At 42.8% G+C, this 23768-nt stretch overlaps 4 protein-coding genes across 4 annotated transcripts; 2 read left to right on the top strand and 2 right to left on the bottom strand.

Moving 5' to 3' along the window:
- Nucleotides 1-1323: 1323 nt before the first annotated feature.
- On the bottom strand, nt 1324-4426 carry LOC130135751 (2-alkenal reductase (NADP(+)-dependent)-like). The gene is made up of 5 exons (XM_056305438.1): nt 3814-4426; nt 2833-3010; nt 2330-2496; nt 1884-1966; nt 1324-1776 (listed from the first exon to the last, which is right to left on the bottom strand). Exons 1-5 carry the CDS (start codon nt 4069-4071, stop codon nt 1398-1400), a joined length of 1065 nt encoding a protein of 354 aa, XP_056161413.1. The 5' UTR covers nt 4072-4426; the 3' UTR covers nt 1324-1397.
- A 4044-nt stretch (nt 4427-8470) lies between these two features.
- Nucleotides 8471-11546, top strand: LOC115677052 (endoglucanase 12). Its single transcript, XM_030600099.2, has 5 exons — nt 8471-9185; nt 9306-9613; nt 9994-10591; nt 10692-10864; nt 10971-11546. Exons 1-5 carry the CDS (start codon nt 8801-8803, stop codon nt 11370-11372), a joined length of 1866 nt encoding a protein of 621 aa, XP_030455959.1. The 5' UTR covers nt 8471-8800; the 3' UTR covers nt 11373-11546.
- A 1036-nt stretch (nt 11547-12582) lies between these two features.
- On the top strand, nt 12583-17893 carry LOC130135810 (uncharacterized). The gene is made up of 4 exons (XM_056305586.1): nt 12583-13167; nt 15475-15681; nt 17293-17440; nt 17585-17893. Exons 1-4 carry the CDS (start codon nt 12676-12678, stop codon nt 17626-17628), a joined length of 891 nt encoding a protein of 296 aa, XP_056161561.1. The 5' UTR covers nt 12583-12675; the 3' UTR covers nt 17629-17893.
- A 136-nt stretch (nt 17894-18029) lies between these two features.
- Nucleotides 18030-22984, bottom strand: LOC115677066 (methylenetetrahydrofolate reductase (NADH) 2-like). The gene is made up of 11 exons (XM_030600112.2): nt 22217-22984; nt 21988-22048; nt 21794-21876; nt 21524-21697; nt 21082-21255; nt 20883-20983; nt 20683-20794; nt 20026-20106; nt 19753-19930; nt 18434-18771; nt 18030-18296 (listed from the first exon to the last, which is right to left on the bottom strand). Exons 1-11 carry the CDS (start codon nt 22649-22651, stop codon nt 18213-18215), a joined length of 1821 nt encoding a protein of 606 aa, XP_030455972.1. The 5' UTR covers nt 22652-22984; the 3' UTR covers nt 18030-18212.
- Between the last annotated feature and the right edge of the window lie 784 nt (nt 22985-23768).

Genomic DNA, 23768 nt, shown 5'->3' with positions numbered 1-23768 from the left:
TACGACGAAAAACCTCAAACTAACTTATACATTCATAATAAATTTACTTTAAATTATTTTTTTGATTACAAAAAATTTTAAATTCGTATACCTATAATAATTTTATCAAGAACTATTTTTTGACCATTAAAAATCTCACACAAGTGATAATTTTACCCCGAACTAATTTTTTGACCACCAAAAAATTTCAAACTGGTATATCTGTGACAAATTTACCCCATGTTAATTTCCGTTAAATTTTTCTATCAAATTGCTAAGTTCGATGACACGTGATAGTTCACGGGTGTACTAGTTTGGAGTTAAGTTTACAAATTTGTAATTTTTCGTGATATTAATTTAATTTAACAGACACTAACGGAGGGTAAATTTGTTACAAATGTAGCAGTTGGGGTTTTTAGTGGTCAAAAAATTTGTTTAGGGTAAAATTATCACAGGTGTACCAGTTTGGGGTTTTTGGTAGCCAAAAAATTAGTTCGAGGTAAAATTATTACAAGTGTACCAGTGTGGGGTTTTTGGTGATTAAAAAAATAGTTCGGAATAAAATTATCACGGGTATACCAGTTTGAGGTTTTTGGTAGTCAAAAAATTAGTTTGGGGTAAAATTGTCATAAGTGCACCAATTTGGGGTTTTTCGTGGTATTAACCCTAAATAAAAATGCATGAAAATTTGGGTAATTCCAATTTTGAAATTAAAGTTTACATTGTTTGTGCGCAAAATAAAATACTAATTAATTTTATAACGTGATTAATCAAAATATAGTGTTTGACTTGATTCGAAATATTAAAACCGATGTATAATACGCAAACATGGATACACAACCCAGCTTTTTTAAAATAGGGATTTTTTATAGATCGATTCGTAGCTTTTTCATATACAACGCCCCCAATATCATTTTTCTTTCTATCGAAAGTCGACCAAAATCGTTCACAAACTCTATGGCTCGTACAAAAAACATCCTATCATAATTGAAATATCTTTTTATGGTTAAGATAATTTGTATGAAATAAATAAATAAATATGACGTAATGTTTCTCATGATCTCTTTCACCTCGGAAAGGATTTACTTAGTCGATGTAATAAAAACAAAGGCGACTTTGGTCAAAAATAGGGGCCGGAAATGAACAAACTCTGTAGGTTATAGACCATAATCGGCATTTGAACGTATTTAAAAGCACGAAATCGTGGATCCAATAATATAAATCAAAATAATTAATGTTATTTCTTATTTATTGGCGAAATATTTAATTATCGATAAGTTACGATCAATTGCTAGACCTTTCTTTAAAAACCGAAAAATAGTTGAACTCCAGAGACTATGCCAACGGAACAGAAAACATATCCTTTCGGAAACACAAACCAAAGAGACCGTGCCAGTGGAAAAGGCACAACAAGTGACTCATTCGCGCGAAACCAGGACCACCTGTTTCCCGACATTGCGGCCGGAAAACAGCCCGACCAGAGCTGCCGGACCGTTCTCGAGCCCTTCTACAACGTCCTCCACATACACGATCCGTCCCTCTTTGATCTGAGGCAAAACCATCTCCAGGAACTTTGGATAGAGATGATAGTAATCGAGCGCGTTGAAACCTTCCATTCGAACCCGCTTCGCGATAATTTGCATCAGGTTGTGCACGCCTTCGGCCTGCTCGAGGTTGTACTGCGAGATCATTCCACATGCCGCGATTCGGCCATGAAGCTTCATATTGAGTAGCACCGCATCCAACGTCTTTCCCCCGACATTCTCGAAGTAGATGTCGATCCCCTCAGGGAAGTACCTAGAGATTTCGAGATGGAAAAGGTAAACTCAAGCCGGCTTCACGATCGTGCGCATATGTGTAGTGGTGGTTGATTCGCTCAATCGTCATTAGCATGTTGAACTAACCTTTTCAGTGCTGCATCCAGATCTGATTCTTCCTTGTAGTTGAAAGCTTCGTCGAATCCAAGCTTGTTCTTCAGCAAGTCAACCTATTTTGCAGTAGTGAAGAAGGAAATGAAGAGACTAGCTAACACAGGGAGTGCTTCTACATTTATTTTAGTGAATGATGAGGATATACATCCGACACGGCGATCACGTTCTTGAAAAGTGCTCTCAAATTTGAGAAAGCATGCCATGCTTGTAATATCCAGATATGATTCATGACTAGATGACTGATTGAAGTCTTAAAGTTCATGTGGACATAAATGTTTGCCTAGTACCGAAAAGATCTGTTTATCGCAGATGCTAAACGTGTTCGGAAAACCAAATTAGCACCATGGCGGAGGTGGATGTTGCCTAAACAACTATCGTTCGAGGAAATACGTGATGTCGGATGAATGTGAGGAGATTACCTTTTCTTTGCTGCCGGCGCTGCCAACAACATAGCAACCTAACAACTTTGCAAACTGGCCAACAAGCTGACCAACTGCCCCGGATGCAGCCGATATAAAAACGTTCTCTCCTTTCTTAGGGGAGCATAACTCGAAAAACCCGCCATAAGCCGTTAGGCCCGGCATGCCTGCAGAGTTCAGGTTTGTAGAAAGTAGACCGAGTATCAAAATTTTGCTAAAGCTAAAGAGGAGAAGCGATATGGCTATGGCCAACGATCACTAGACAACCATATATATCCGGAAGAGAAGCTAGCCCGTGGGAAATGTATAGACTTCTCATGGAAAGTCACTAATTATATTGAGAAATTCCCTAACTTACACGTTTGCTGCATAGTTCACTCGACTAACAGTGCTGCAGAACTTTTAATTGAACTGTTGAAAGTGTGCACCAGCAAGACTTTCGGGGAAAAACAGAGTTCATCGACATTGAAAGAGCAAATACGGTGGATAATCAAAGGGCGTACCCAAAAGACCGGTGTAGTAAGAGAGAGGAACATCGGTGTGTTCGATCTTGAAGCAAGTCTCTGGCGCGGGAAGTAGACTGTACTCCTCCCATCCCGTGATGCCCCAAACCAAATCGCCTTTCTTGAAATTCGGATGCCCAGATTCCAGGACTCTTGCCACTCCAAGTCCGGTAACAGGCTGCATAGATGTGTTTTCACATGCTAACACATTTAGCGAACACAAATTTCGAAGCGATGCATGTGCAAAGTCTATGATTCCAAAGGCGCTGATTTATCAATCAAGGAAGAAGATTAGAACACAAACACAGCGCTTATGGATCCTGCGTAAACTCCGCTCATTGCAGAGTCGTGTTCATTCTTGTTTCATTTCAATCAATTATATATCTCTTTGTTCTATACCCCAGGCAAGCTGCTTTCATCAGTGAACATCCTAATACACATGAATGGAAGCGATAAAAGCAAGTCGCATCGCTCATTAAACATGATTTTATCAAACCGTCCAAATGTAAAACATGAAAGTTTCTCTACCTACAAGCATAAACTCGGTTCTTTCAACTCACCAAATCCTCCAACACATTTTTGGGAACAATTGGAACACATTTAGAACCATAGGTATGCTTTCAAAGGCGCCTCGAATCTGCTCCCACCTCAGAGGTTACAAGAACTCAACCATAAACAAGAACCCTTGGACATAATCACTGTTATGATGAAAATGCTGCACATAACCAGTCCTGAAATACTAATGAGCCAACCTGAGACCAACTATCGAAGAACAGTAGCAAGCAAAAGCATGCAAAGTCAAATGCCTCAGAAACTTCTACCAAAAAAAAAAATGCCTCAGAAACTCATGTAAAATGCCGCAATTTTCACTTGGGACAAAACACGAATCAATCCCAGAGCAAGTTCATCAACAGAGAATTCCATCTTCTCGTCATTCTTGCTTCTATTTCAAAACAAAAAGAAGAGCTGAGCTGGGCTCACCGAACCCGGTTGGAAGGAGGCGATATAGCTCTGAGATGAGTCAGTGAGCTCCCGCATGCGACCCCTCATGTAAGGATCGCAGGAGAGGTAGAGATTTTTCACCAACACTCCCTTGGAGCCTTCAGCGACGGCCCTCGTCAGTTCAATCGTCGATTCAGTCACCTCCATGTCCGACTCTTTAGGGAAGGCTCCCTTCGCGAGGAAGTCCCTGAATATCACCTGCTTGTTCCTCACTCCCTCCCCATGCTTACTTTCCATCCTCTCTTCTCTTTGCTTCTCTCCTCTCAATGGAATGCGCGAAAGATCCAACAAGCTAAAAGTGACGAGGTGCGAGAGTTTGGAGCGCCTCTATATGTAGACATGGATCGATGTCTCTCAACTGTGGTCGGGTGGAAATAACAAGACGAGTACAAGGCACTTTGTGCATATAATAGAACAGACGGGTCCTCGCAACAAGAACCGTCCACGACAACTATACTAGGTAAAACAAGAAGCTGACAACTTATGCAGTAAGCAAACAACCAAGCGCAACCCCTTCTTCATGCATCACATCAATACAGAAGAGTAAGCGCTCATGCTCCGTAGGACCCGTCTCAGCCTGCCAAGAAACTTCAAAACCCCGAAAAATAGACGACGACGACAATGACATCGGGCATACATGTCAACCCGCGAACGATAGCATTCATACTTTGCTCCCTGGAAAGGACAATGAGAGATCGATTTGTCTATGAAGGTCGTTTTCCTGAATGTGTTCAGCATCTGGGACGGATTCAAACCCCAATCTTAATCACTGTCGATCGTTCAAATGCCGGAACCATCAAGTCCATTGCATGGTATCATGTCATCAGTTACGTATATGCACCTATGTTGGGCCTCTCTCTATCATCTCATATTTTTGAAAGCTTCTCTTTTCTTGGTTGTAGATTCATAGCTCGTGAAGATGAATTAGCTCCGGCCCAATAGTTCAAGGAGAGAACATCATTCATAATAAGTTTGGACTTGGAACATTATGCAGGTATAAAAGAGGATGGTTTCGTGCTGGGCTAGACTGCCTTGAATTTTTCGAGTAATTAACCTGGGTTTAGGTTTAGAGATAGAGAGACGAAATGGAAAAATTATTCCATGAGTGTAGTATACGTACTAAATTGAATTTAGATTATTGAAAATAGGGCTTAATTCCCTAAAAAAATCCAACTTTAAGTCCAATTCCAATTTTTCCCTAAACTTTTTTTGTCCTAAAAAAAGCACAAATTGTCACTATAGTCCCAAATCTGCCACCGAGTCGAAAAAAAATTGCCACTACTTTTTTTAAAATCATCAACATCGTGACCAGTTAGAGATTTATTATCAAAACACGCGTCATCACCAATACCCTCACCTTCGTATGGAATAACAGCAATCTCCTGATATCGATAATTTTGAAGAAACTTGTGGCGATTTTTTGAGGCGGATCAAATTTTGGACTAGAGTGAAAATTAACGATTTTTTTGGGGCTTCCTTACCAAAAAAAAAAACGATTTTTTGGGGCAAAATTGGAATCGAACCTAAAGTTGGATTTTCTTTTAGAGAATTAGGCCTTGAAAATAGTGGGACTTACATGAGTCTCGCTAAATTTGACGGTCCAGATTTCCTGTGGTACATCTACTAAGTTGACTAAAGGATTCCTCCTAGACCTGGCAATCCAGCAGTAGCAGGTTTGGGCAGGTCCAGGTTCATTGAAAAAGGTTTAAATGAGTTTGAATAAGGAATGGCAATTCGTAGAGGTAGCCCTAAGTGGATTTAGACAAAGTTTAATGAAATTTATACTCAATCGGTAAGATCTATTCAACGTGCAAAATTTGATATTCGAGCCTAATGGGACTGGCCCATTTGGGCTCTCATAAAATTTGGCCAGGCAAGATGGCCCAAAGTTTTCTTTCTGAACCATTTTAGGTCAAGTCTGATTTGGTTCAACTCTGTGAGTAACATTCATGGTATGTATTGGAATTGAATAGTGATGAAGATTAATACTTTCTTCTTTAACTAATAACTAGTAAAAGATCATAAAAATCAACTAAATCGAATTTAAATAGGTCGGTAAAGATAAATTGATTAGTTTAGATGACATGGTCCGCTCAATTAAATTGGTCACACATGCAGAGGTGATTTCACATTGCATAAGGATGAATCCGAACTACACCCACCTAACATCAACCCTGTCAAGTGGGTTGGCACAATCTTAACTCTAATTGAATTTAACATATACCCAAATGAATTAAAGGAAAATGTCTTCTTCATCGAATCGAAATGTTGAGACACGAATTATTCTCAATAATGAAAACATTTTTCAACGATTCGTTTTTCTAAGGCATAAAAACGACCAAAATTAGGAAAATTGTTATTGAATAATAATATGCATTTGACATATTTACAACAAATTCGGTATTAGAATAGAGATATTAGCTTAGTAAGTTCAAATTCAATGGGCTTATTCATTGGGTTCACATTCAAGTGGGCTTATTCATTGTGAGTGGTGTCATTTTTTCATAGGTTTACAAATGTAAAATACAGCATTGACATCAGTTGCCTAGTGGTATAGGTTAATATTCTACTTACTTGAGATCAAGAGGTTTTGATAGCACTTGCAGAAGCAGTGCATGTGCTAATTTTTGAGGAAATGGGTTCCGGATCTCTAGCAGCATGCAGGACTATGGTTAAGTATTCATTCATGGCTTAGACTAAACATTTTCCAGCGGATGTGAAACCATTATAATAATGTTCATAAAAGATAGCTACTTCAATCACGGATCCACCATCTTTCATTCTATCGAAAGGGAAGATCAAATCGCCACTCGGTTACCATGGGTCTTGTTTGTCTTTTGTGTTGGGAAGGATAAACTTTGACATATATATACCATCTGACGGTGATAATGTGCTATCTCAAGTTGAGAGCTGCCCTTATTCCATTCCTCCAACATCTGATAATCCCATTCATGGTCACATGTGCATTTATTCTCTCGTCCGTGGGGAGCAATAAGCACTCGAACCTAACAACTCAATCAGTTAACGACACCATGCTAGCAACACGTGGTACGAGCTTTCTATGTTTAAATAATGTTAGAATATCTGAGTAAAACCCTAAGTCATTATTAGACAGAGGGAGACTACATCGTAAAAGGCACATTACAACCACGTATTTAGCGTACTTAATCGATGCGGAATTACACTTAACCCTCTCCCGGACGCGGTAAACGCCCCCTTCAGGTGGCGGTAGATTATGATTTTACGAGGCATATCATAATCGCCCCTCTGAGCGACGCGAGATTACACTTGACGAAAACAAAAATTCAAATTGGGGAGATAAGAATCTCTATCAAACAATTCGTGGGCTGTTGGCAAAAGCGAGATAGCGCCATCTTAATTGCCAACTTAAAATATATCACGAAAGTCAATAGGTGTCAATAAATAATCGTGTAATTAAAATTAAACGGGAGATCGATCTCGAAGCTGGCCACTCGCAATCCAAAGGGCAAGTAGGTCGATACAAATTAAATTAAAATAAAATCAGTTAATTGAAAAAAGGTGATTAAATTAAGGGCATAATTAAGCACGACCCTCGATTTTCTTATGCGCGATTAGCTGTCCATCCTTTTCACGTCCTTTTGACCGTAGAGATGCGTGTTTCAATCGTACTCGAGACTTGACTAACTTCAATTTAATACCATTATTTGCAAGTCTATGCTCTAGATGTGAACAATTATTTAAATTATAAAAACTAGTTTGGCCAACGAAAGTGAAAGGGACGTACCGCGTTCCTCGATCCCGCTGATGGCGTTACTCGTGTTAATGCCATTATTTCCGGTGCAAATTAAAAAGATTAATTAAGAGATTTTTAAATGGTATTTTTTTTCCCTAGAAAAATATATGTCGGTTCCACTCGCGGTATGCAACAGAAGATCCGAGCCGTTCAGTGTGACGGATCCCGTGTTGGAATCGCACCATACTCGAAGTGACGTCGAGGAGGCTATGCCCCTAACTCTACGGGGTGATACTTGTGCATTGCGTGCGAATTAGTCGAGTTGAAAGTTCGACTACTGGGTTCTAATGTAACAGATCCGAAGTATTAAATGTGACGGATCCTATGTTGATATCGCATCATACTCGAAGTAATGTCGAGGACGCTATATCCCTAAATCCACATGGCGATTCCGTGCCTCGCGTGCGGATCAATTGAGTTGAAACTTCGAATACCGGGTTCAATAGGAAAGAATCGCATCATATTCGAAGTAATGTCGAGGAGGCTATACCCCTTAACCCTACCGAGCGATTTGTGCGCCCCGCGTGCGAATCGGTCGAGTTGTAAGTTTGAATACCGGGTTCGAACACCTTGTGGACCGGGGGCGGAGGAAAAATCGGGTTGCGTGCAGAACGGGGACTTGGTTTTCTAATGTCAATTAGCGTGCATTGACGTGCTGGAAAGAGAGGGGGCCAGCTCAACATTCCCTGTATCAAATTACTGAACTTTCCCTATTTAAGAAAAAAAAAAGAGAAAAAACCCAAAAAAACAAACAAAAAACGGAAAATCGGGATTCGAAGTCAACGGTCTCTCTGTCTCTGTGCATTGCACAGAACATATGGACTGAACCCGAAGAAAGAAAGGAAGGGAAAAAGAAAGAGTGAGAGAGAGAAAAAAAAAAAAAATCAGAGATGGGAGTTGCCAAATCTCACTCGCTCCCACCGACCTCGCTTCCATATGATCATGTCGTGCGCGAGGATCGATTCCTCCCATGAACTGGTCGGAGAAGAAGAAGAAGGAGAAGGAGAAGGAGAAGGAGAAGAAGAAGGAGCTGCTCCTCGTCTTCTTCGTCGCTTGACCACGGCGTAACGTCGCGCACGTTCCTGTCCCGATACGTGCTCGACGACGCGTTGACCGTCGCTTGTTGCTCCGTGAACTGAGGGGCTCGATCGATCGACGGGACTTCGGATCGTGTTCGTGTAATCTGTCGAGATGCATGCCAGGAACGACTGGGGCGGGTCGTTCGAGATCAACGGCGACTCCTCGGCCGCGGAGGACGACCAGCGGAGCCGGGAGTGGGACCGGGCGGCGCTGCACCACCACCACCCCGAGCTCGACGAGACCCAGCAGAGCTGGCTCCTCGGCGGCTCGAGCGACCAGCGGCCCAAGAAGAGCAAGTACGTCGACCTGGGCTGCGTCGTCTGCAGCCGCAAGGCGCTCAAGTGGACCGGCTGGGCCTTCCTCGCCGCCTTCGTCGTGATCGCCCTCCCCATCATCATCGCCAAGACCGTGCCGCGGCACAAGGCCCGCCCGCCGCCCCCCGACAACTACACCGTGGCCCTCCACAAGGCCCTCCTCTTCTTCAATGCCCAAAAGTGTATGCATTGCTCTTTCTCAAATCTCTCGATTGATTATGAAGTCGGTCCGCTTTGCTACGTTACAAGCATTCGACCGGTTGATAATGTTGCAAAGTTCTGATTTTTTCTTTTCGGTGCAGCCGGGAGATTGCCGAAGAACAACGGCATCCCCTGGAGAGGCAATTCCGGGCTCCAGGACGGGAACGGCACGACCGACGTGAAGGGAGGGCTGGTCGGAGGGTACTACGACGCGGGCGACAACACCAAGTTCCATTTCCCGATGGCGTTCGCGATGACGATGCTGAGCTGGAGCGTCATCGAGTACAACCACAAGTACCAGGCCATCGGCGAGTACAACCACGCCCGGGACCTCATCAAGTGGGGCACCGATTACCTCCTCCTGACCTTCAACTCCTCGGCGACCAAGATCGACAAGATCTACAGTCAGGTGATGCTTGTTTACATGTCCCTGAAAGATGACACCGCCATTGTTCATCTCTGTGTTTGGTTCCTGATCAGAAGCGATCTGCATGCTAATCTCTGGCTCATAGCTGTAGCTTTTTGAGTTGTACTCATTCAAGAGTCTACGGATTAAATACATCGAAACCGTATCCTGCTCCGAACTCGGTTCGATCGTTGAAAACTCTGATTATCTTGTTCGCTCCTGTCGGTCTCTGATACTCGAGGCGATAGACGAGCACATCGGGCTGATTGATTAGATTCAGAGATTTGGAATGCACAACTTTCTGAGGAATTGTGAGCACAGGTTCAGAATTTCAGAATGTGCTCTTGCTTATGGGATTCCATTTGGTGTTGTTGTTCTTCTAGGTGGGCGGATCTCGGAATGGTTCGTCGACCCCGGACGATCACTACTGTTGGACTAGGCCGGAGGACATGGACTATCCGCGGCCGGTGCAAGTCACTACCTCGGGGCCAGACCTCGCCGGGGAAATGGCCGCGGCCCTAGCATCCGCCTCGATCGTGTTCCAGGACAACGCTGCCTACTCCAAGAAGCTGGTCAAGGGCGCCGCGACGCTATTCGCGTTCGCCCGGGACTCCGGGAGGCGCACTCCTTATTCCCGCGGCAATCCTTACATCGATCCCTATTATAACTCGACGGGCTATTTCGACGAGTACATGTGGGGCGCGGCGTGGCTGTACTACGCGACCGGGAACAAGTCCTACATCTCCCTGGCCACCAACCCGGGCATCCCCAAGAACTCCAAGGCGTTCAAAATGATCCCGGACCTGAGCGTGCTGAGCTGGGACAACAAATTGCCGGCGGCGATGCTCCTGCTGACGCGGTTGCGAGTGTTCCTGAACCCGGGCTACCCGTACGAGGACATGTTGAGCATGTACCAGAACGTGACCGGCCTTACCATGTGCTCGTATCTTCACCAATTTAACGTGTTCAATTGGACTAAAGGTAAGTTGTGTTGATGCACTCTACTGTCTGATCGGAGCCACCTGCTGTTCAAACAAGAACAGAGTCCAATTCAGTCGGGTCATTTGCCTCTGATTTGCAGGAGGAATGATAGAGCTGAACCATGGACAGCCACAACCGCTGCAATACGTCGCCAACGCCGCCTTCTTGGCGTCTCTCTACGTCGATTACATGAACGCCACCGGCGTCCCGGGATGGACCTGCGGTCCGAACTTCATATCGTCCGACACTCTTCGGAGTTTCGCTACTTCTCAGGTGACTACTAATACTACAGGCTTTATAGAAACCAAGTCCGAATGAATTCTGCTCATACCTCTTGTTCACTGAAGTCTTTGTTTTTGGTTGGGGAAATTGAACTCAGATTAACTACATTCTTGGCGCAAACCCATTGAACATGAGCTATGTGGTCGGGTTCGGCTCCAAGTACCCGAAACACGTGCACCACCGCGGCGCGTCGATCCCCAACAACCACGTGGTTTACTCGTGCACCGGGGGATGGAAGTGGCGCGACACCCACAACAACAACCCCAACACGATCAACGGGGCGATGGTCGCGGGGCCGGACCGGTTCGACCGGTTCAAGGACGTGCGCGGGAACTACAGCTACACCGAGCCCACCATGGCCGGGAACGCGGGGCTCGTGGCGGCGCTCGTGTCGCTGACGGAGAGCGGCGGCCGCGGCATCGACAAGAACACCATCTTCTCGGCGGTCCCGCCGCTCTATCCCGTCAACCCCCCGCCGCCGCCGCCGTGGAAGCCGTGAGAGCGGCGCCGGCTGTAACAACCTGTAATTTGCTCGAGTCGATTTGTCCCATACACTTCTTGTCATAGCCCTTGTTTATATGTTTTGCACATTTTTAATATTTCGACGGGCGAAATGAGTGGAGCTCCGCTGCTCCAGAGTTATATATGAAATATTAAATTTTTTCTTTAATAATTCGTTTGAGGGTTTGAGCCGTGTAACTTTCTCCTCATGTTTGCTGATTTTCTTTTGTAGAAAAAGAAAAGATGAACTAATTCAGTGTTTTCTTGTAGTAAATAAACGAAAAATATATTTAAGTAACTTCACAAAATAGGCTATTTTTCATATACTATATTGTATTTTTTGTAATAACTCGTCATAATTCTAGTTATTGACAAATTGAATTTATTACAAAACACGAACGAACTACATGATAAAAATTGGGGTTAATACCATAAAAAACTCCAAATTTGTATATTTGTGATAAATTTACCCAAAATTAATATTTTAACTACCAAAAACCCCAAACCCAGTGCACTTGTGACATATTTATCCTCCGTTAAATTGGATTAATATCACGAAAAATCACAAATTGGTGAACCTGTGACAAACGGAGGGGTAAAAACCCAAGCTGGTTATCAGTCAATTATTGCGTGTCATTCAATTCAGCAATTTGACTATAAAATTTAAAAGAAACTAACGGAGAGTAAATTTATTACAAGTGTACCAGTTTAGGATTTTTTGCGGTCAAAAAATTATATGTTCACTGTTCCCGACATTTTTGGAATCCATAACCTTTGAAAGCTCTAATGCCTATCTTGAAACGTACTCGATGCTACCTATTCCACAATGTCACATATTCTACAAGTTCTCCGATACACCTCAAGTGATAATAAGCGTACATCATATTTTTGATCCCTGTTACGCTCGGAATTCAGCAATAACGAATATTTTCTCGGGAATTCTATCGTTTTTCCAGCAATAAAAAAAAAAGATACGCGCCTAATCACGCTCTCAAATACAACATCGATTTTCCGGTATAAACTCGATTACGGAGTCATGTGACACGAAATTATCAAACTAACTCGAAATTGATACATTAGTAACAACAAATATTTTCCTAGGAATGTTTTATTTTTGGTCGCAATTTTCCTAGGAATTAAAAAAAAAAAAAAACAACTATCATCTTATGTTATAATTTACCTTCGGGGAAGAAAATGAAAATGAAAATGAAAATGAGTCGAACGCAGATGTGCCCTTTGAATCTTGGATAACGAGATAACGGACTCTTAAAAGACACGCCGCATTTCGAGCACCGATCGGAATGCTGCCGATGGCCGCCGCCGCCGCCGCCAACAACGTCGCCAGATGCGGCGGCATCCTCCTCCTCTCCACCTGCCGCCGCCGCCAGCTCCTCCGGCGGCCGCTGGTCCTCTCCCCAGCGGCGACGGCCAAGGGCGGCGCGCTCTTCGCGTCGAGAGGCGGAGGAGGCGCGCTGCGGATCTGCACGGCTTCGAGCGCGAGCGCGAATGGCGTGGAGGTCGCGGCCGCCGCGAGCTCCTCTGATCCGGCGACGGAGGTGAAGGAAGCGGAGGCGGAGGCGGAGGCGGAGGCGGAGCCGGAGTCGGAGGACGAGAGGATGAGGAAGATAGGGGAGGCGGCGAGCGTGCTGGACATAAGAGTGGGGCAAGTGCTCAAAGCGTGGAGGCACGAGGAGGCCGACTCGCTGTACGTGGAAGAGGTGGACGTCGGCGAGCCTGAGCCGAGAATCATCTGCAGCGGCCTCGTCAAGTACGTCCCTCTCCAAGAGCTTCAGGTACTCTTGTCTCTGTATATTGCAGCGGCTTGGCACTGTTCTTGAAGGTTGAGGATGAAGTAGATGATCCGCGCGTATGTTTTTACTCTCGATTTCATTGGATTGCCTAGGAGGTTTTGGATGATTGCTCGATCGATCTACCGTGTGGAAGGCAAAAATTAACCTGGTCTGACATGACAGATGCATTTTTCATGGTCTTGGATTGACAAATTTCTCCTTTGTTGTGCTTGGAAGTTCACATACAATTCACATCACTTCACCTACTGACTACTGAGGTTCAGTTTAGGTTACTTTTTGCAGTTTTTGGTGTTCTGAGCTTTTGATAGGTAGGGGTCATATGCCACTCAGGCTTCAAAGTCGAAGAATTTAGAGTTAACAGCTTGATCAAGTTTTTGAAGATCAGAATGACTGACCTTTTTAGTTCATGTCTGCAAGTACACCCTGCCTAACCTTATTGAGAAGTCTGAAAAGCTAATTCAATAAACGTATTGCTGAAGTACCATGCGCGGCAATGAAATGAGCATAACTGCTCCGTTAGTTTGAGCTACTTTGATGATAACGAGCTGCTTGGTGTGGTCATATGAATGAGAGGCTTGGAAGCATAGCCTTAGAGAAGGAGTTTATCTATTTTTGCGCCGATGCCTTAAAGAAGGAGTTGGCTGATTTCGTTATATCAAAGAATCTCTGGAAGAGGAAATTTAGGTCTCTTTAGTTGGAAGCTGGAGACAAAAGCACTTCTTCATAGGTTATTCACCTTTATAACATCAAGTCAGCTGAATAAATACATTATCGGTAGTGGTGTTGCAATTTAAGGGAGTCCTGCAGAGGTAATCTGCAACTTCCACCGGGGGTTACATCGAGAAATTTAGATGAGGCCGGAGCTGGAGGTAAGTCGGGGTTTTGTCCCATGACACCTTAAAATTAGAAAGGACAAATTAGACATCCTTTGATGATGTGGATCTCTTATACGCCAGTAGAAATTGCAATATAGACAAAGTCTCAGTCAGATAGTGATCCTGTGTCATTCTTTACATCTCCTGAGAATGATGGTGTCATTTTTGTTCAGTCAAATTTATATAGTCTACAATCTTAGCTTGTTCACTTATTACTTGCAAGTTTCTTGTTCATCTAATTTATCTTTATCCTGGCCACTGTAGAATCCTCTATCTTATGGAGGTCTTCTAGATAGAATTGTGGTCTTGCCATAGGAAATATGAAATGGTCTAAGTGTATTGCCTGGTCTGAGGAAGCTGTGAGTAGTTCTTTGGTTTAGTATCTGTAGTATGTGGTCTATTGTGATGTGTCCTTCCTTTCTTAGGGAATTGTATTGTCAATGATCTGACTGAGTAGGCTCTATGATTTTGAACTCGCTTTTCTTGAACAAAACATAATTTCAATCCCCACTGTTGATGAGCTTGAGGTCAGAAGTAGATCTCCTACTTTGAAGTTCAGCGCAACAGAATTGATCTCCTATGGAAAAGGGATTTCAGGATTTTGGATCGACTAGTGTACATTTCCATTGTAATAGACATAAAACTAGAAACTCCATAACTAGTTTGATATTATCATGACCTTTAGCAGGAAAATTAAGTTGACATGTGATATGAGTAAACCTCAAGGAGTTGCTCAAGTGGCAAGCGTATTCATCCTTCTCACTCAAGACTTGGGTTGCTTGCGCATTCTCTTGGGGCCACCATAGGGGCTCAAACCTATGTGTCTCCAGACCCAGTGAGTGTAAGACGGGGGACTGTCATACACGATGGGTATTAGTTGGATGCTCAAAGAGCCCCGGACACCCATTGATCTAAAAAGAAAATTGACAGCTAATAAAACGACGGCCTTTATTGAATTAAAAATTCAAGCACATAAAAGCAAGGCATTACTTTCAGAAAGGTAAAAAATTTGAGGACCGAAATTGTAGCGAACCAAACTGACTGCCCTCAATAATAATGAGTTATAGGTCCACTATCAACTGAACATAGCCCTAAAGGTTCTTTTCGTCAAATGGCAAAAAAGGCTGCTAGTTTTAGAAAGTGCATCGTTGCCTTTTGTGCACAGAGCATGTCTAAACAGATCTAGGTTTTGCACATGGCATTACAGGTCCTCTTCTCTTCAACACTTTAAGTATTAGACAGGTTGATGCTTGATACCCTGCGAACCTATAGTACAAAACATAGTTATCATATTGGTGGTTCAATTACTGACCAGATTTGGGACAACAAAAGGGACTATGACTTGGAATGCTTTCATTTCTTTTATTCGTGATCAGGATAAGTCATGTTAATGATGTTTGTTTAAAATTTGCAGGGCAGAAATGTAGTTGTGCTAGCAAATCTGAAGCCAAGGAATATGCGTGGAGTTAAATCAAATGGAATGCTTCTGGCTGCTTCTGATGCATCTCATGAAAATGTCGAGCTTCTTTTGCCTCCTGAAGGCTCGATGCCTGGTGAGAGAATTTGGTTTGGCTCAGAAGATGAAAAAGAAAATCAACCTCCTCCTGCAACACCTAATCAGGTACTTTTCTATGTACTATCCCTGAGAGTATATGCATGATGCATTACAATCGTCAAGTAGTCTCTCTTTTTTGTTTTCACACTGTTATAGTATAATTTTCTAAAAGATATATCTTGTGATGTGTGGGCCGTTGACCGTGTGGTCAACCGTTCCCCACAAAATTTCAGCCTCTGCTTGAGTCCACCTTTGACCATTATCATGGTCATTACAGCCCGACTAAAGGAACTTGAATTAGCTTAGGATTAATGCCATTGACCTGCCAATTAGTATATCACCAGAGCACTACTTTTTCTGGTTATAGTTTGGTGTTAATTTAAGTACCATAAGCATCATTTAATTGAATGCGCTATTTTTTGTGCATAACAATCTGGTTGTTGAGCTAGTTGATTCATTTTAAGTGGTGTTCGTCTTGATCGGTCTGAAACATAGGCCTTCCAGGAGCCAGATTTCAACTCTGAGAAGCATTCTTAAACCTTTTGCCCATTACCTATAATGTGACCTGTGATTTCTTTTTTACTTTTTTGAATATGAGTGAGTGATCTTAAACAGAAAACAAAGTAGGGGGAATAGCCCTACTACTAGCTCATTTGTTAGAACCCAAAAATAAAATATCAATGCCAAAGTTCCTACAATTCTCATAGTAAAACTGGGAAGACTAAGCATGTGATATCATTGACCTTAATGTTTTCGGGAATCTTGCCTTCGGATGTCTCAACTAAATTAAATCTCATTTTCAAACCTGCGGGAGTTGGTGAAGGGTCCTTTTAATTCCTTTTTGACTCAGAGGACTTTTCTTGGAGCTTTCGATATCTAGTTTTCTTGCCTGTTAACTAGTACTAAAAGTCATTAGCTGATTGTTATTATAGTTGTCTGCTCTGAAGACCTGTTTGTTTTCATCTTGTTTATTTGTTCATTCTTCCTTCTCTCGCTGAGTACTTTAGTTGCTTTTGTTTGTAATGCTTCCAGACTGTTCATTGATCATCTGCATATCGCTATGCTAGTATCTTCCCCTTTTGACATCAATCTCGGAATAAAATAGCTTGTCTTACAACATTTTTTTTACCCCCTTGCATTAATATTTTGTTACTTGCATTCCAAGAGAGAACAATTCCCATGTTTTTCAATTAGAAAAGCCTACGTTGAAGGTTTGTAGGTTTATTGTTGTCATGTAATTGCACATTCTTGCCATAGTTTTACTGTGACATCAGTTTTTTTTTTTTTTATGACCCAGGAACCCCCCGCACGGCCGACAGCCGGAGGGGTAAACCTGTTACTGTGACATCAGTTGATCTTGCCTTGTGTCCCGAAACATCCTGTCCAGTAGTAATTACATTATCTAAAGTACTAGCAATCAGAGAAGCTTGAAAAGCTTTTAAAGCTCAAAAAGCAAAAAGCTTTCGATTAGAAAAGGCTATGTTGAAAATGTAGTAGGATTTTCCCATCGCATGCTTCTTTTATTTGTGAAGTACGACATTCCTGCACTCACAATAACACAAATATTCAAAGAGTCATTATAATGAGCAAGAAACCCAAAAAAAAAAAAAATATTATTGAAGGCATGACAATATCTGGTGTCCTTTTCGTTGATCGTTCTGCACAAAAAATTTTCAGGTTCAAAAGAAAAAGATTTGGGAGTCAGTCCAGCCCCATTTGAAGACCGATGCTTCCTGTAATGCTGTGCTCGGAGATCACTTCATGCGGACATCTCTAGGTGCAGTAGTATGCAAATCTCTGAAGAATGCCAATATATCTGGACTGTGTATGGCAATGTGCTTCTCATTCTGGTCCTGTTCTTTTGAATAATGAGCAGTAGCATCCTATCAGCTAATATCATCATACTGTAAAGTGCTAGAGGACTAGATTTGATATTTTTCTTCAGTTCTTTCATGAACGTACGTTACAGGCAGAGGGTTGCCATTTTTCGAAGGACAGAATGATTTTGAATGAAGATGCGAACTTGATGCTGGCAATGATGAGGAAGCAAGATGCTTCAAGCAGTCGGATTTTGGCTTATCGACTTTAGTTTGGGGGATGAGGCAATTTTTGTGGCATTTTCCTGTGCTTATTTCGTGTCAATACAGGCTTTTTGACCAGTTTTTATAGCACAAAAGTTCCTTAAGCTGCGACGGAAGACCCTCACATTCGGGTGCTTACATGTTCGATGCTTTGACGGACTAGAACCTTCTCGAATCCAAGGAAATGTCGCTGTAAACTGATTTCACAACATATCATTATCATTGTCATCGATATACATACTCCGCATCGTTCATGCTGAGAATACTGATGGACTACTTTGGATACGACGAACAAAACCTGAACTACATATAAGCATACGAGACCGAGAAAAATTATGAATCGATATAACATTCTAAGAATTGAAAGAAAAATCATCTGCTGGACTATCTAGATTACAACTTGTGTGGTAAAATTGCAATACCAGAACCCCAACAGGTTATTCCCACAACAATCTCCTTGAGGAAATTAAACTACAGGCACCTCCACTGCAACTCGATAGCAGTAAGCAGCACGCTTCATATATCATCAAACACACCGTACAAATCGCTCTTCATGTAATCGTTATCTACCAAGCTTACCAAGAAGAAAGTGCTCTGTATCTGCAAAGATAAAGAATCTGCTGTTATCGTAAAAGTTCCAAAAAAGGAGGGAGAGACAAAAAAATACGAGAGAATGCACAGGCAGGTAAATGACATGGTCTATACACGAAAGACATGTATGATGAGAGTGCGCGAACCTCTTGCAGCAATTTTTGGGATGGGTCACCCTCGGGGTACAAACGAGCCCATCCCCTCGACCAGATTTCAAATGCCTCATCCTTCCAGACCAAAAAGCTGGCTGGATCAACCACTGTCGGTTGGATAATCTCCTTTGCCGGGAAGACTCCCCAAGTCACCGCATTCACATCGGATTCCCCGACGTTGGATATCCATTTGTCACCTTCTTTGTTAACGGCCATGTAGGTCAGGTTCAGGAATCCCTTGCATTTCTCCACGAGGGTGTTCAATTTTTCTGGAGAGCAGAAAAACTCCAGATAGGCCTTCTGGTACACGTAACCCCCAGGCCCACCCCATCCTGAATTAGAATCGCGCCAAAAACATCAGTCGCGTGGTGTAAGAATGGCAAGAGAAAGACACAAGAACATAGTGATTGGCATCCCTAGAGCATCTAGTTTTCTTCGGAAAAAGAAAAGGCCTTAGACATGATCATCTTCTTTTGTCTGACCACAACAATGACAATTGACAAGCATTAAGCAAACTGAACTCAAGCAATGTGAAGTAGTCCCTTGACTACTTAATAACAGATGCAGAAACAGCATGAACATCTATGGAAGAATCATTCATAACTTAAGTTTCTCTAGTAACACTCCAAGGTTTAAGATGTTTTAAGCTTCTTAAGTTTGCTAAACACAGAGAGCCAATTCTCAAAAAGTAAGAAAAACCAGGCACTTTTTTCACTAGATTTTTTTTTACACGATGTCATGTATTCTTCGACCTCACAAAGTGCATGTCCTGAATAAGATCTACCACGTCCCGGAAATCTCTCTAATATGTTTAGCTTATCGCTTACTAGCCCTATCTTACCCCTTTGCATGTAAGCCCTCTCACAGATCCAGATTCTACCAACGCATCTCAAATTCGTTATTTCAATATATTTCTCTCAAAATCTTCTCACGAAATAAAAATTTTCCTCTGTATCTCATAATCTCCATACTAAGCATAGTTACTACAAAAGCAATTGCTCATAATTTCAGATTGAACTTCGCACAGTAACGAGACAATACAACAGAAGGACAACTCAACATCAACAAATAATGGCTTGAAGCATTATGATTGTCTAAGACAAATTCACAGCTAAATGCACGTAACTACCTTAAAAAAATTCGTACTTAAAAACCGAACCAATTCAAAGAATTTCTGGGTGCAACTAATCTTCTTCTCTATGGTTCATAATCCATTATCTATAGATGTAAAATCATGGTTTCTACCAGCTCAATTTATCAGGAAACAATGATAAGCAGGGAACACAAAGAAACACCATGGAATGTCTTCTTACCAACAGAAGGAGAATCAGATCTTTCCCCATTAACCGCTGGTTGGCTGTTAATTGTTAAGAAACCTTTCAAATTAATTCTTCCCAGTTGTTCATTAATGATTCTCGTCTCTGGCTGAATGCCATCCAACTCGGACCATGGACTACTTCTCAACTTCCCAAGGCAGAATTTCTTAAATTTCTGGTGCACAATAATACAAAATACATAAATTCAGACCTGATATGTTCTTATAATTCAGAAACAAAAAGGAACAATTAAAGATATGGCAATTTCACCTCATGAACATCTTCGACACTATTCAAGCGAACAACCCATTCTTCATGAAGTTTCTTATCACGGGCACGTGGACGCATGAACTGGTACCCGAAAAGGACAATTTACAGAATGGTTAGTGCCACTTAGAGAGCATAACTGTATATATCTTTAAAGCACAACAAACATTGTAAAAAAGGGAAATCACAAGGAAGAGTAAGTCCTTCTAAATTAGCAGATCCATAGGAACTCTAAGAGACAGATCGAAGAACTAATAAACAAGTCATCAACACATCAGTACTAAAAGGCCATAAAGCATGAGCAAAGACAGGAAGAGAGATGTGAAGAGACGTCAAATCCTCCCTCCCTCCCGCCCACAACACCAAGGAGGTTGGGCACACACCAATAACACAGCAAAAGAAAAACACCCAAACAGGAGTAAAACCCGCGCATGACACAACTCAAGCTTATATAGAAAAACATTTAACACATTGACAAACAAACCACATGCTCAAGTATAATTTCCATTGTCATCAAACGAACCCGGTATCAAAAAAATTATGAAGAGACAATACCAATATTAAATGCTCAAGTAGTAACAAAAAAGTACGACAAGAACTTTCTACTAATTCAACAATTGTCCAAAACCAGCCACATGTATAATTGATGGCATGCTATACCTGGTAGTCAGTCAGTGTCCCATACGCTGCACTCCGGGAATCACCCCATCTTCCACGAGGGTATTGGTCCCACCCCATGGTCCTTGAAATATAACTCTTCGGACGATTTGCCCTGCCATAGCCCAATCATCCCGTCATACGAATAATAATCCCTACTTTACATATAAACTAGCACTAAATTTCTCATCCATATATTGTACCAGAATATGGGCCGAACATCTTCCTTAACACGGAAGACATTTGTAGGACGTCTCCAAGGAAGAGACCTTGACACTTTAGCCTCCTCAATTAAGCCAAGATTCTGATGTCATACATGGTATATGTTAGTAAAAGCCTGAAGAGATCAAAGCTACTCCAACAATGTAAATATTGTTAAAGGATTGAGGATATAGGAACAACCATTAATATAGCCAATGCCGACTTCTCCATGTTGAGCGTGTAAAGATGTAGGGTCTTGATTCCATTAGCCAAAATTTTCTTGCACATTTCAGTTCCAAGGTGAATTCCGTAGTTTCTAACAGCTTCTTCATTGTCCTTGATTGGCTCCAGGGCAGCAGTTATTTCAGCTGGTATCTGCAACATACCCCATTCAAACATTTGATGAAAATAGAACTGGAAAAATCAGCAAATACTTAATTCTGCATTGCATCATGATTATCATCTTCTTTTGATTTTTTTCAACCGAGTTAAGGGTTGCCTCTCTCCCTCTCATCCAATCTAAAAAAAGAAATTCACACCACAATAATATTACCAAGTATGATAAGGTTGGCTCTTTTCCTTACAGCTAAAAACATTAGCACCAGAAGAGCAAATGGAGTACATACAGACGAAAGTAACACACCTTTGTTTTGCAGAAACCAGTCATGCGAATGAAGCCCTTATAATTGTTTATTGGCATGATGCCAGGAACAATAGGACAATGGATTCCAACTTGGCGACAGTCATTCACAAACTTGAGGTAAATATCAGTGTCATAAAACAGTTGAGTAACGATGAGATCTGCTCCAGCATCCACCTACACAAAATCATTGGAAACATGAACACACGCCCATAGAACTCACAAACTTATACGACCACTAGATCGATCCAGATTGGCGTGATGCTGCCGTACCTTACTCTTCAGATAGGCAAGCTCATTTTGGTAAGCCTGCAATGTAACCACGCCATCGTTTCCTATGACATCCGGATGGCCCTCTGATCGCACAAAATAGCAAGACGTTACATTCTCACATTATGCTTACAAAACCAATCAAAAGCATAAGATTTTCAGGAAACGAGTGGATAGAGCAGAGCAAATTAAACAACCTGGATAGCCAGCAACAGTAATGCCGAAGTACTCTCCATATTTGGCTCTGATATGTTTCACCTGCATTTTACTCCTAACAAGTAAGCAAGATCCAGAACAAAATCGGGACGACACTGGACGATCTAACGCATTCAAAAATCTAGATCCCACATTGCGAAACCAGCAAAGCGTAAGCGCATCAACTACAAACTCCCAAAAATGCACAAGAAAAAGAAGGAAGGGACGAACCAAGTCGAGGGCGCAGGCGAACCCGCCCTGGACCTGCACGAACTTGTCCTGGCCGTGCGGGGGATCGCCGCGGAGGGCGAGGACGTTCTGGATCCCATTGGACTTGATGGTGGCGAGGGCGTGGTCGATCTTCTCGACGGGCATGTTGGTGCAGGTGAGGTGCATCATGGTCTCGACGCAGATCATGTTCTGCATCCGGTTCGCGATGTCCAGGGTGAGGTCGGCGGTGGACCCGCCGGCGCCCCAGGTGATGTCGCAGAAGGCCGGGTTGTGGACGACCATCCGGTCCATCCGCTCGAACAGGTTGTCCACGCCGTCCTCCGTCTTGGGCGGGAAGAACTCGAACGAGAACACCACCTTCCCCTCGCCGCCGCCGCCGCCGCCGCCGCCGTTGCACACGCCGGCCGCCTCTCTGATCTTCTCAATCACCTTCATTGCTGCGCTCCTTCAAACGAGCGGGATCTGGTGGGTCGTCCGGGGGGGGGTGAAATAGAGGGAGCACCGACAGGGCGAGAGGGATATGCGGCGGTGGGAATGCGATCCAGAGGCTGAGGTTGGCGGACTACTCTGCCTCGCGCATCAATGGATGAGAAACAGAGAGAGAGAGAGAGAACAGAGACAGAGGACGAAATGAGATCTGAGGTTCAGTCTCTATAAATATGAGGGAGAGAAGATGATGACACTCGCTGTTGCGAAAGAGAGAGAGAGAGTTGGTGAGAGGGCCCACAGCACTACACCCAAAAACACAACCATCGCCCAACCACCATCTTCACCTCCCCTCAAAGCTCGACTTTTTTCCACGGACACCGCCCCCGCACAAACACCAACTTTCATTGCGTTACAGTGGCTGCTTCGTTCCCATTTGTAGCTGGGTTAAAGATTGAATTTTTATTCGACCCAAAAAAAAAAAGATTGAATTTTTATTCGACCAAAAGAAAAAAGGTTGAATTTTTAATCTTTTTTAGATGCACCCAGTCGAAGATTCATTCCGGTTTCAACAACCGAAAGCCAGGATCAGAGCACCCTTTTGAGAGATTTGGGTTCTAGGATGGGTCCCCACTTCTTCTTCTTGCCATGAGATTTCACAGCTTCCATTTTTCCACCTTCAGATGTAGGTTATATGTGGACCTGAGATGGGCTTTCGGAATGTCACCAACCCCAACTCTTATCCTTCCTTACCATCTCTGCTTGCGTGTCTCAGGGAGATGACAATACTCCAAAAGCTAACTGGCTCTTATCAAATTAAGATAAGTCTGTGCGGAATGGACGCATCGGAGCTCGTTCGGTCCGAGAACTAGGCTACGCTAAACATGCTTGACCGAATCGCCCTGCGAAAAGTTCTGCTAATCATCACAGAATCTACCGAGTAAATTACAAGAGCACGCAAATCAAACTCTCGCAAGAATGATCCTGAGGAAAAGAACAAATCCATTAATTTGCTAAAGTCAAGGTTTGAGTCTAGATGTAGGCAGGACAAACGTGTATGGCAAATCCCACGGCTCTCCCTAACCACCACCAAAACCTTGGAATCAGAGTGCTTGGATCAGGGGTT

This window comes from Syzygium oleosum, unplaced genomic scaffold (assembly GCF_021117445.2).
Source record: "Syzygium oleosum isolate NSW1041296 unplaced genomic scaffold, Sole_v2.1 Sole_v2.37, whole genome shotgun sequence".
Taxonomy (NCBI): Eukaryota; Viridiplantae; Streptophyta; class Magnoliopsida; order Myrtales; family Myrtaceae; genus Syzygium; species Syzygium oleosum.
This window is presented reverse-complemented; position numbering and strand designations above follow the sequence as displayed.

Coding starts and splice junctions, on each gene's coding strand:
- LOC130135751 (XM_056305438.1), bottom strand. CDS start 4,071: ATGGAAAGTAAGCATGGGGAGGGAGTGAGGAACAAGCAGGTGATATTC. Junction 2,497..2,832: donor TTACTACACCGGTCTTTTGG/GTACGCCCTTTG, acceptor TGAACTCTGCAG/GCATGCCGGGCCTAACGGCT. Junction 1,777..1,883: donor CTGGATGCAGCACTGAAAAG/GTTAGTTCAACA, acceptor CGAAATCTCTAG/GTACTTCCCTGAGGGGATCG.
- LOC115677052 (XM_030600099.2), top strand. CDS start 8,801: ATGCATGCCAGGAACGACTGGGGCGGGTCGTTCGAGATCAACGGCGAC. Junction 9,186..9,305: donor CTTCTTCAATGCCCAAAAGT/GTATGCATTGCT, acceptor TTTTCGGTGCAG/CCGGGAGATTGCCGAAGAAC. Junction 9,614..9,993: donor TCGACAAGATCTACAGTCAG/GTGATGCTTGTT, acceptor TTGTTCTTCTAG/GTGGGCGGATCTCGGAATGG.
- LOC130135810 (XM_056305586.1), top strand. CDS start 12,676: ATGCTGCCGATGGCCGCCGCCGCCGCCGCCAACAACGTCGCCAGATGC. Junction 15,682..17,292: donor CTCCTGCAACACCTAATCAG/GTACTTTTCTAT, acceptor AAAAATTTTCAG/GTTCAAAAGAAAAAGATTTG. Junction 17,441..17,584: donor TGCCAATATATCTGGACTGT/GTATGGCAATGT, acceptor CGTACGTTACAG/GCAGAGGGTTGCCATTTTTC.
- LOC115677066 (XM_030600112.2), bottom strand. CDS start 22,651: ATGAAGGTGATTGAGAAGATCAGAGAGGCGGCCGGCGTGTGCAACGGC. Junction 20,984..21,081: donor CGGCATTGGCTATATTAATG/GTTGTTCCTATA, acceptor GTATGACATCAG/AATCTTGGCTTAATTGAGGA. Junction 18,772..19,752: donor ATCTGATTCTCCTTCTGTTG/GTAAGAAGACAT, acceptor ATTCTAATTCAG/GATGGGGTGGGCCTGGGGGT.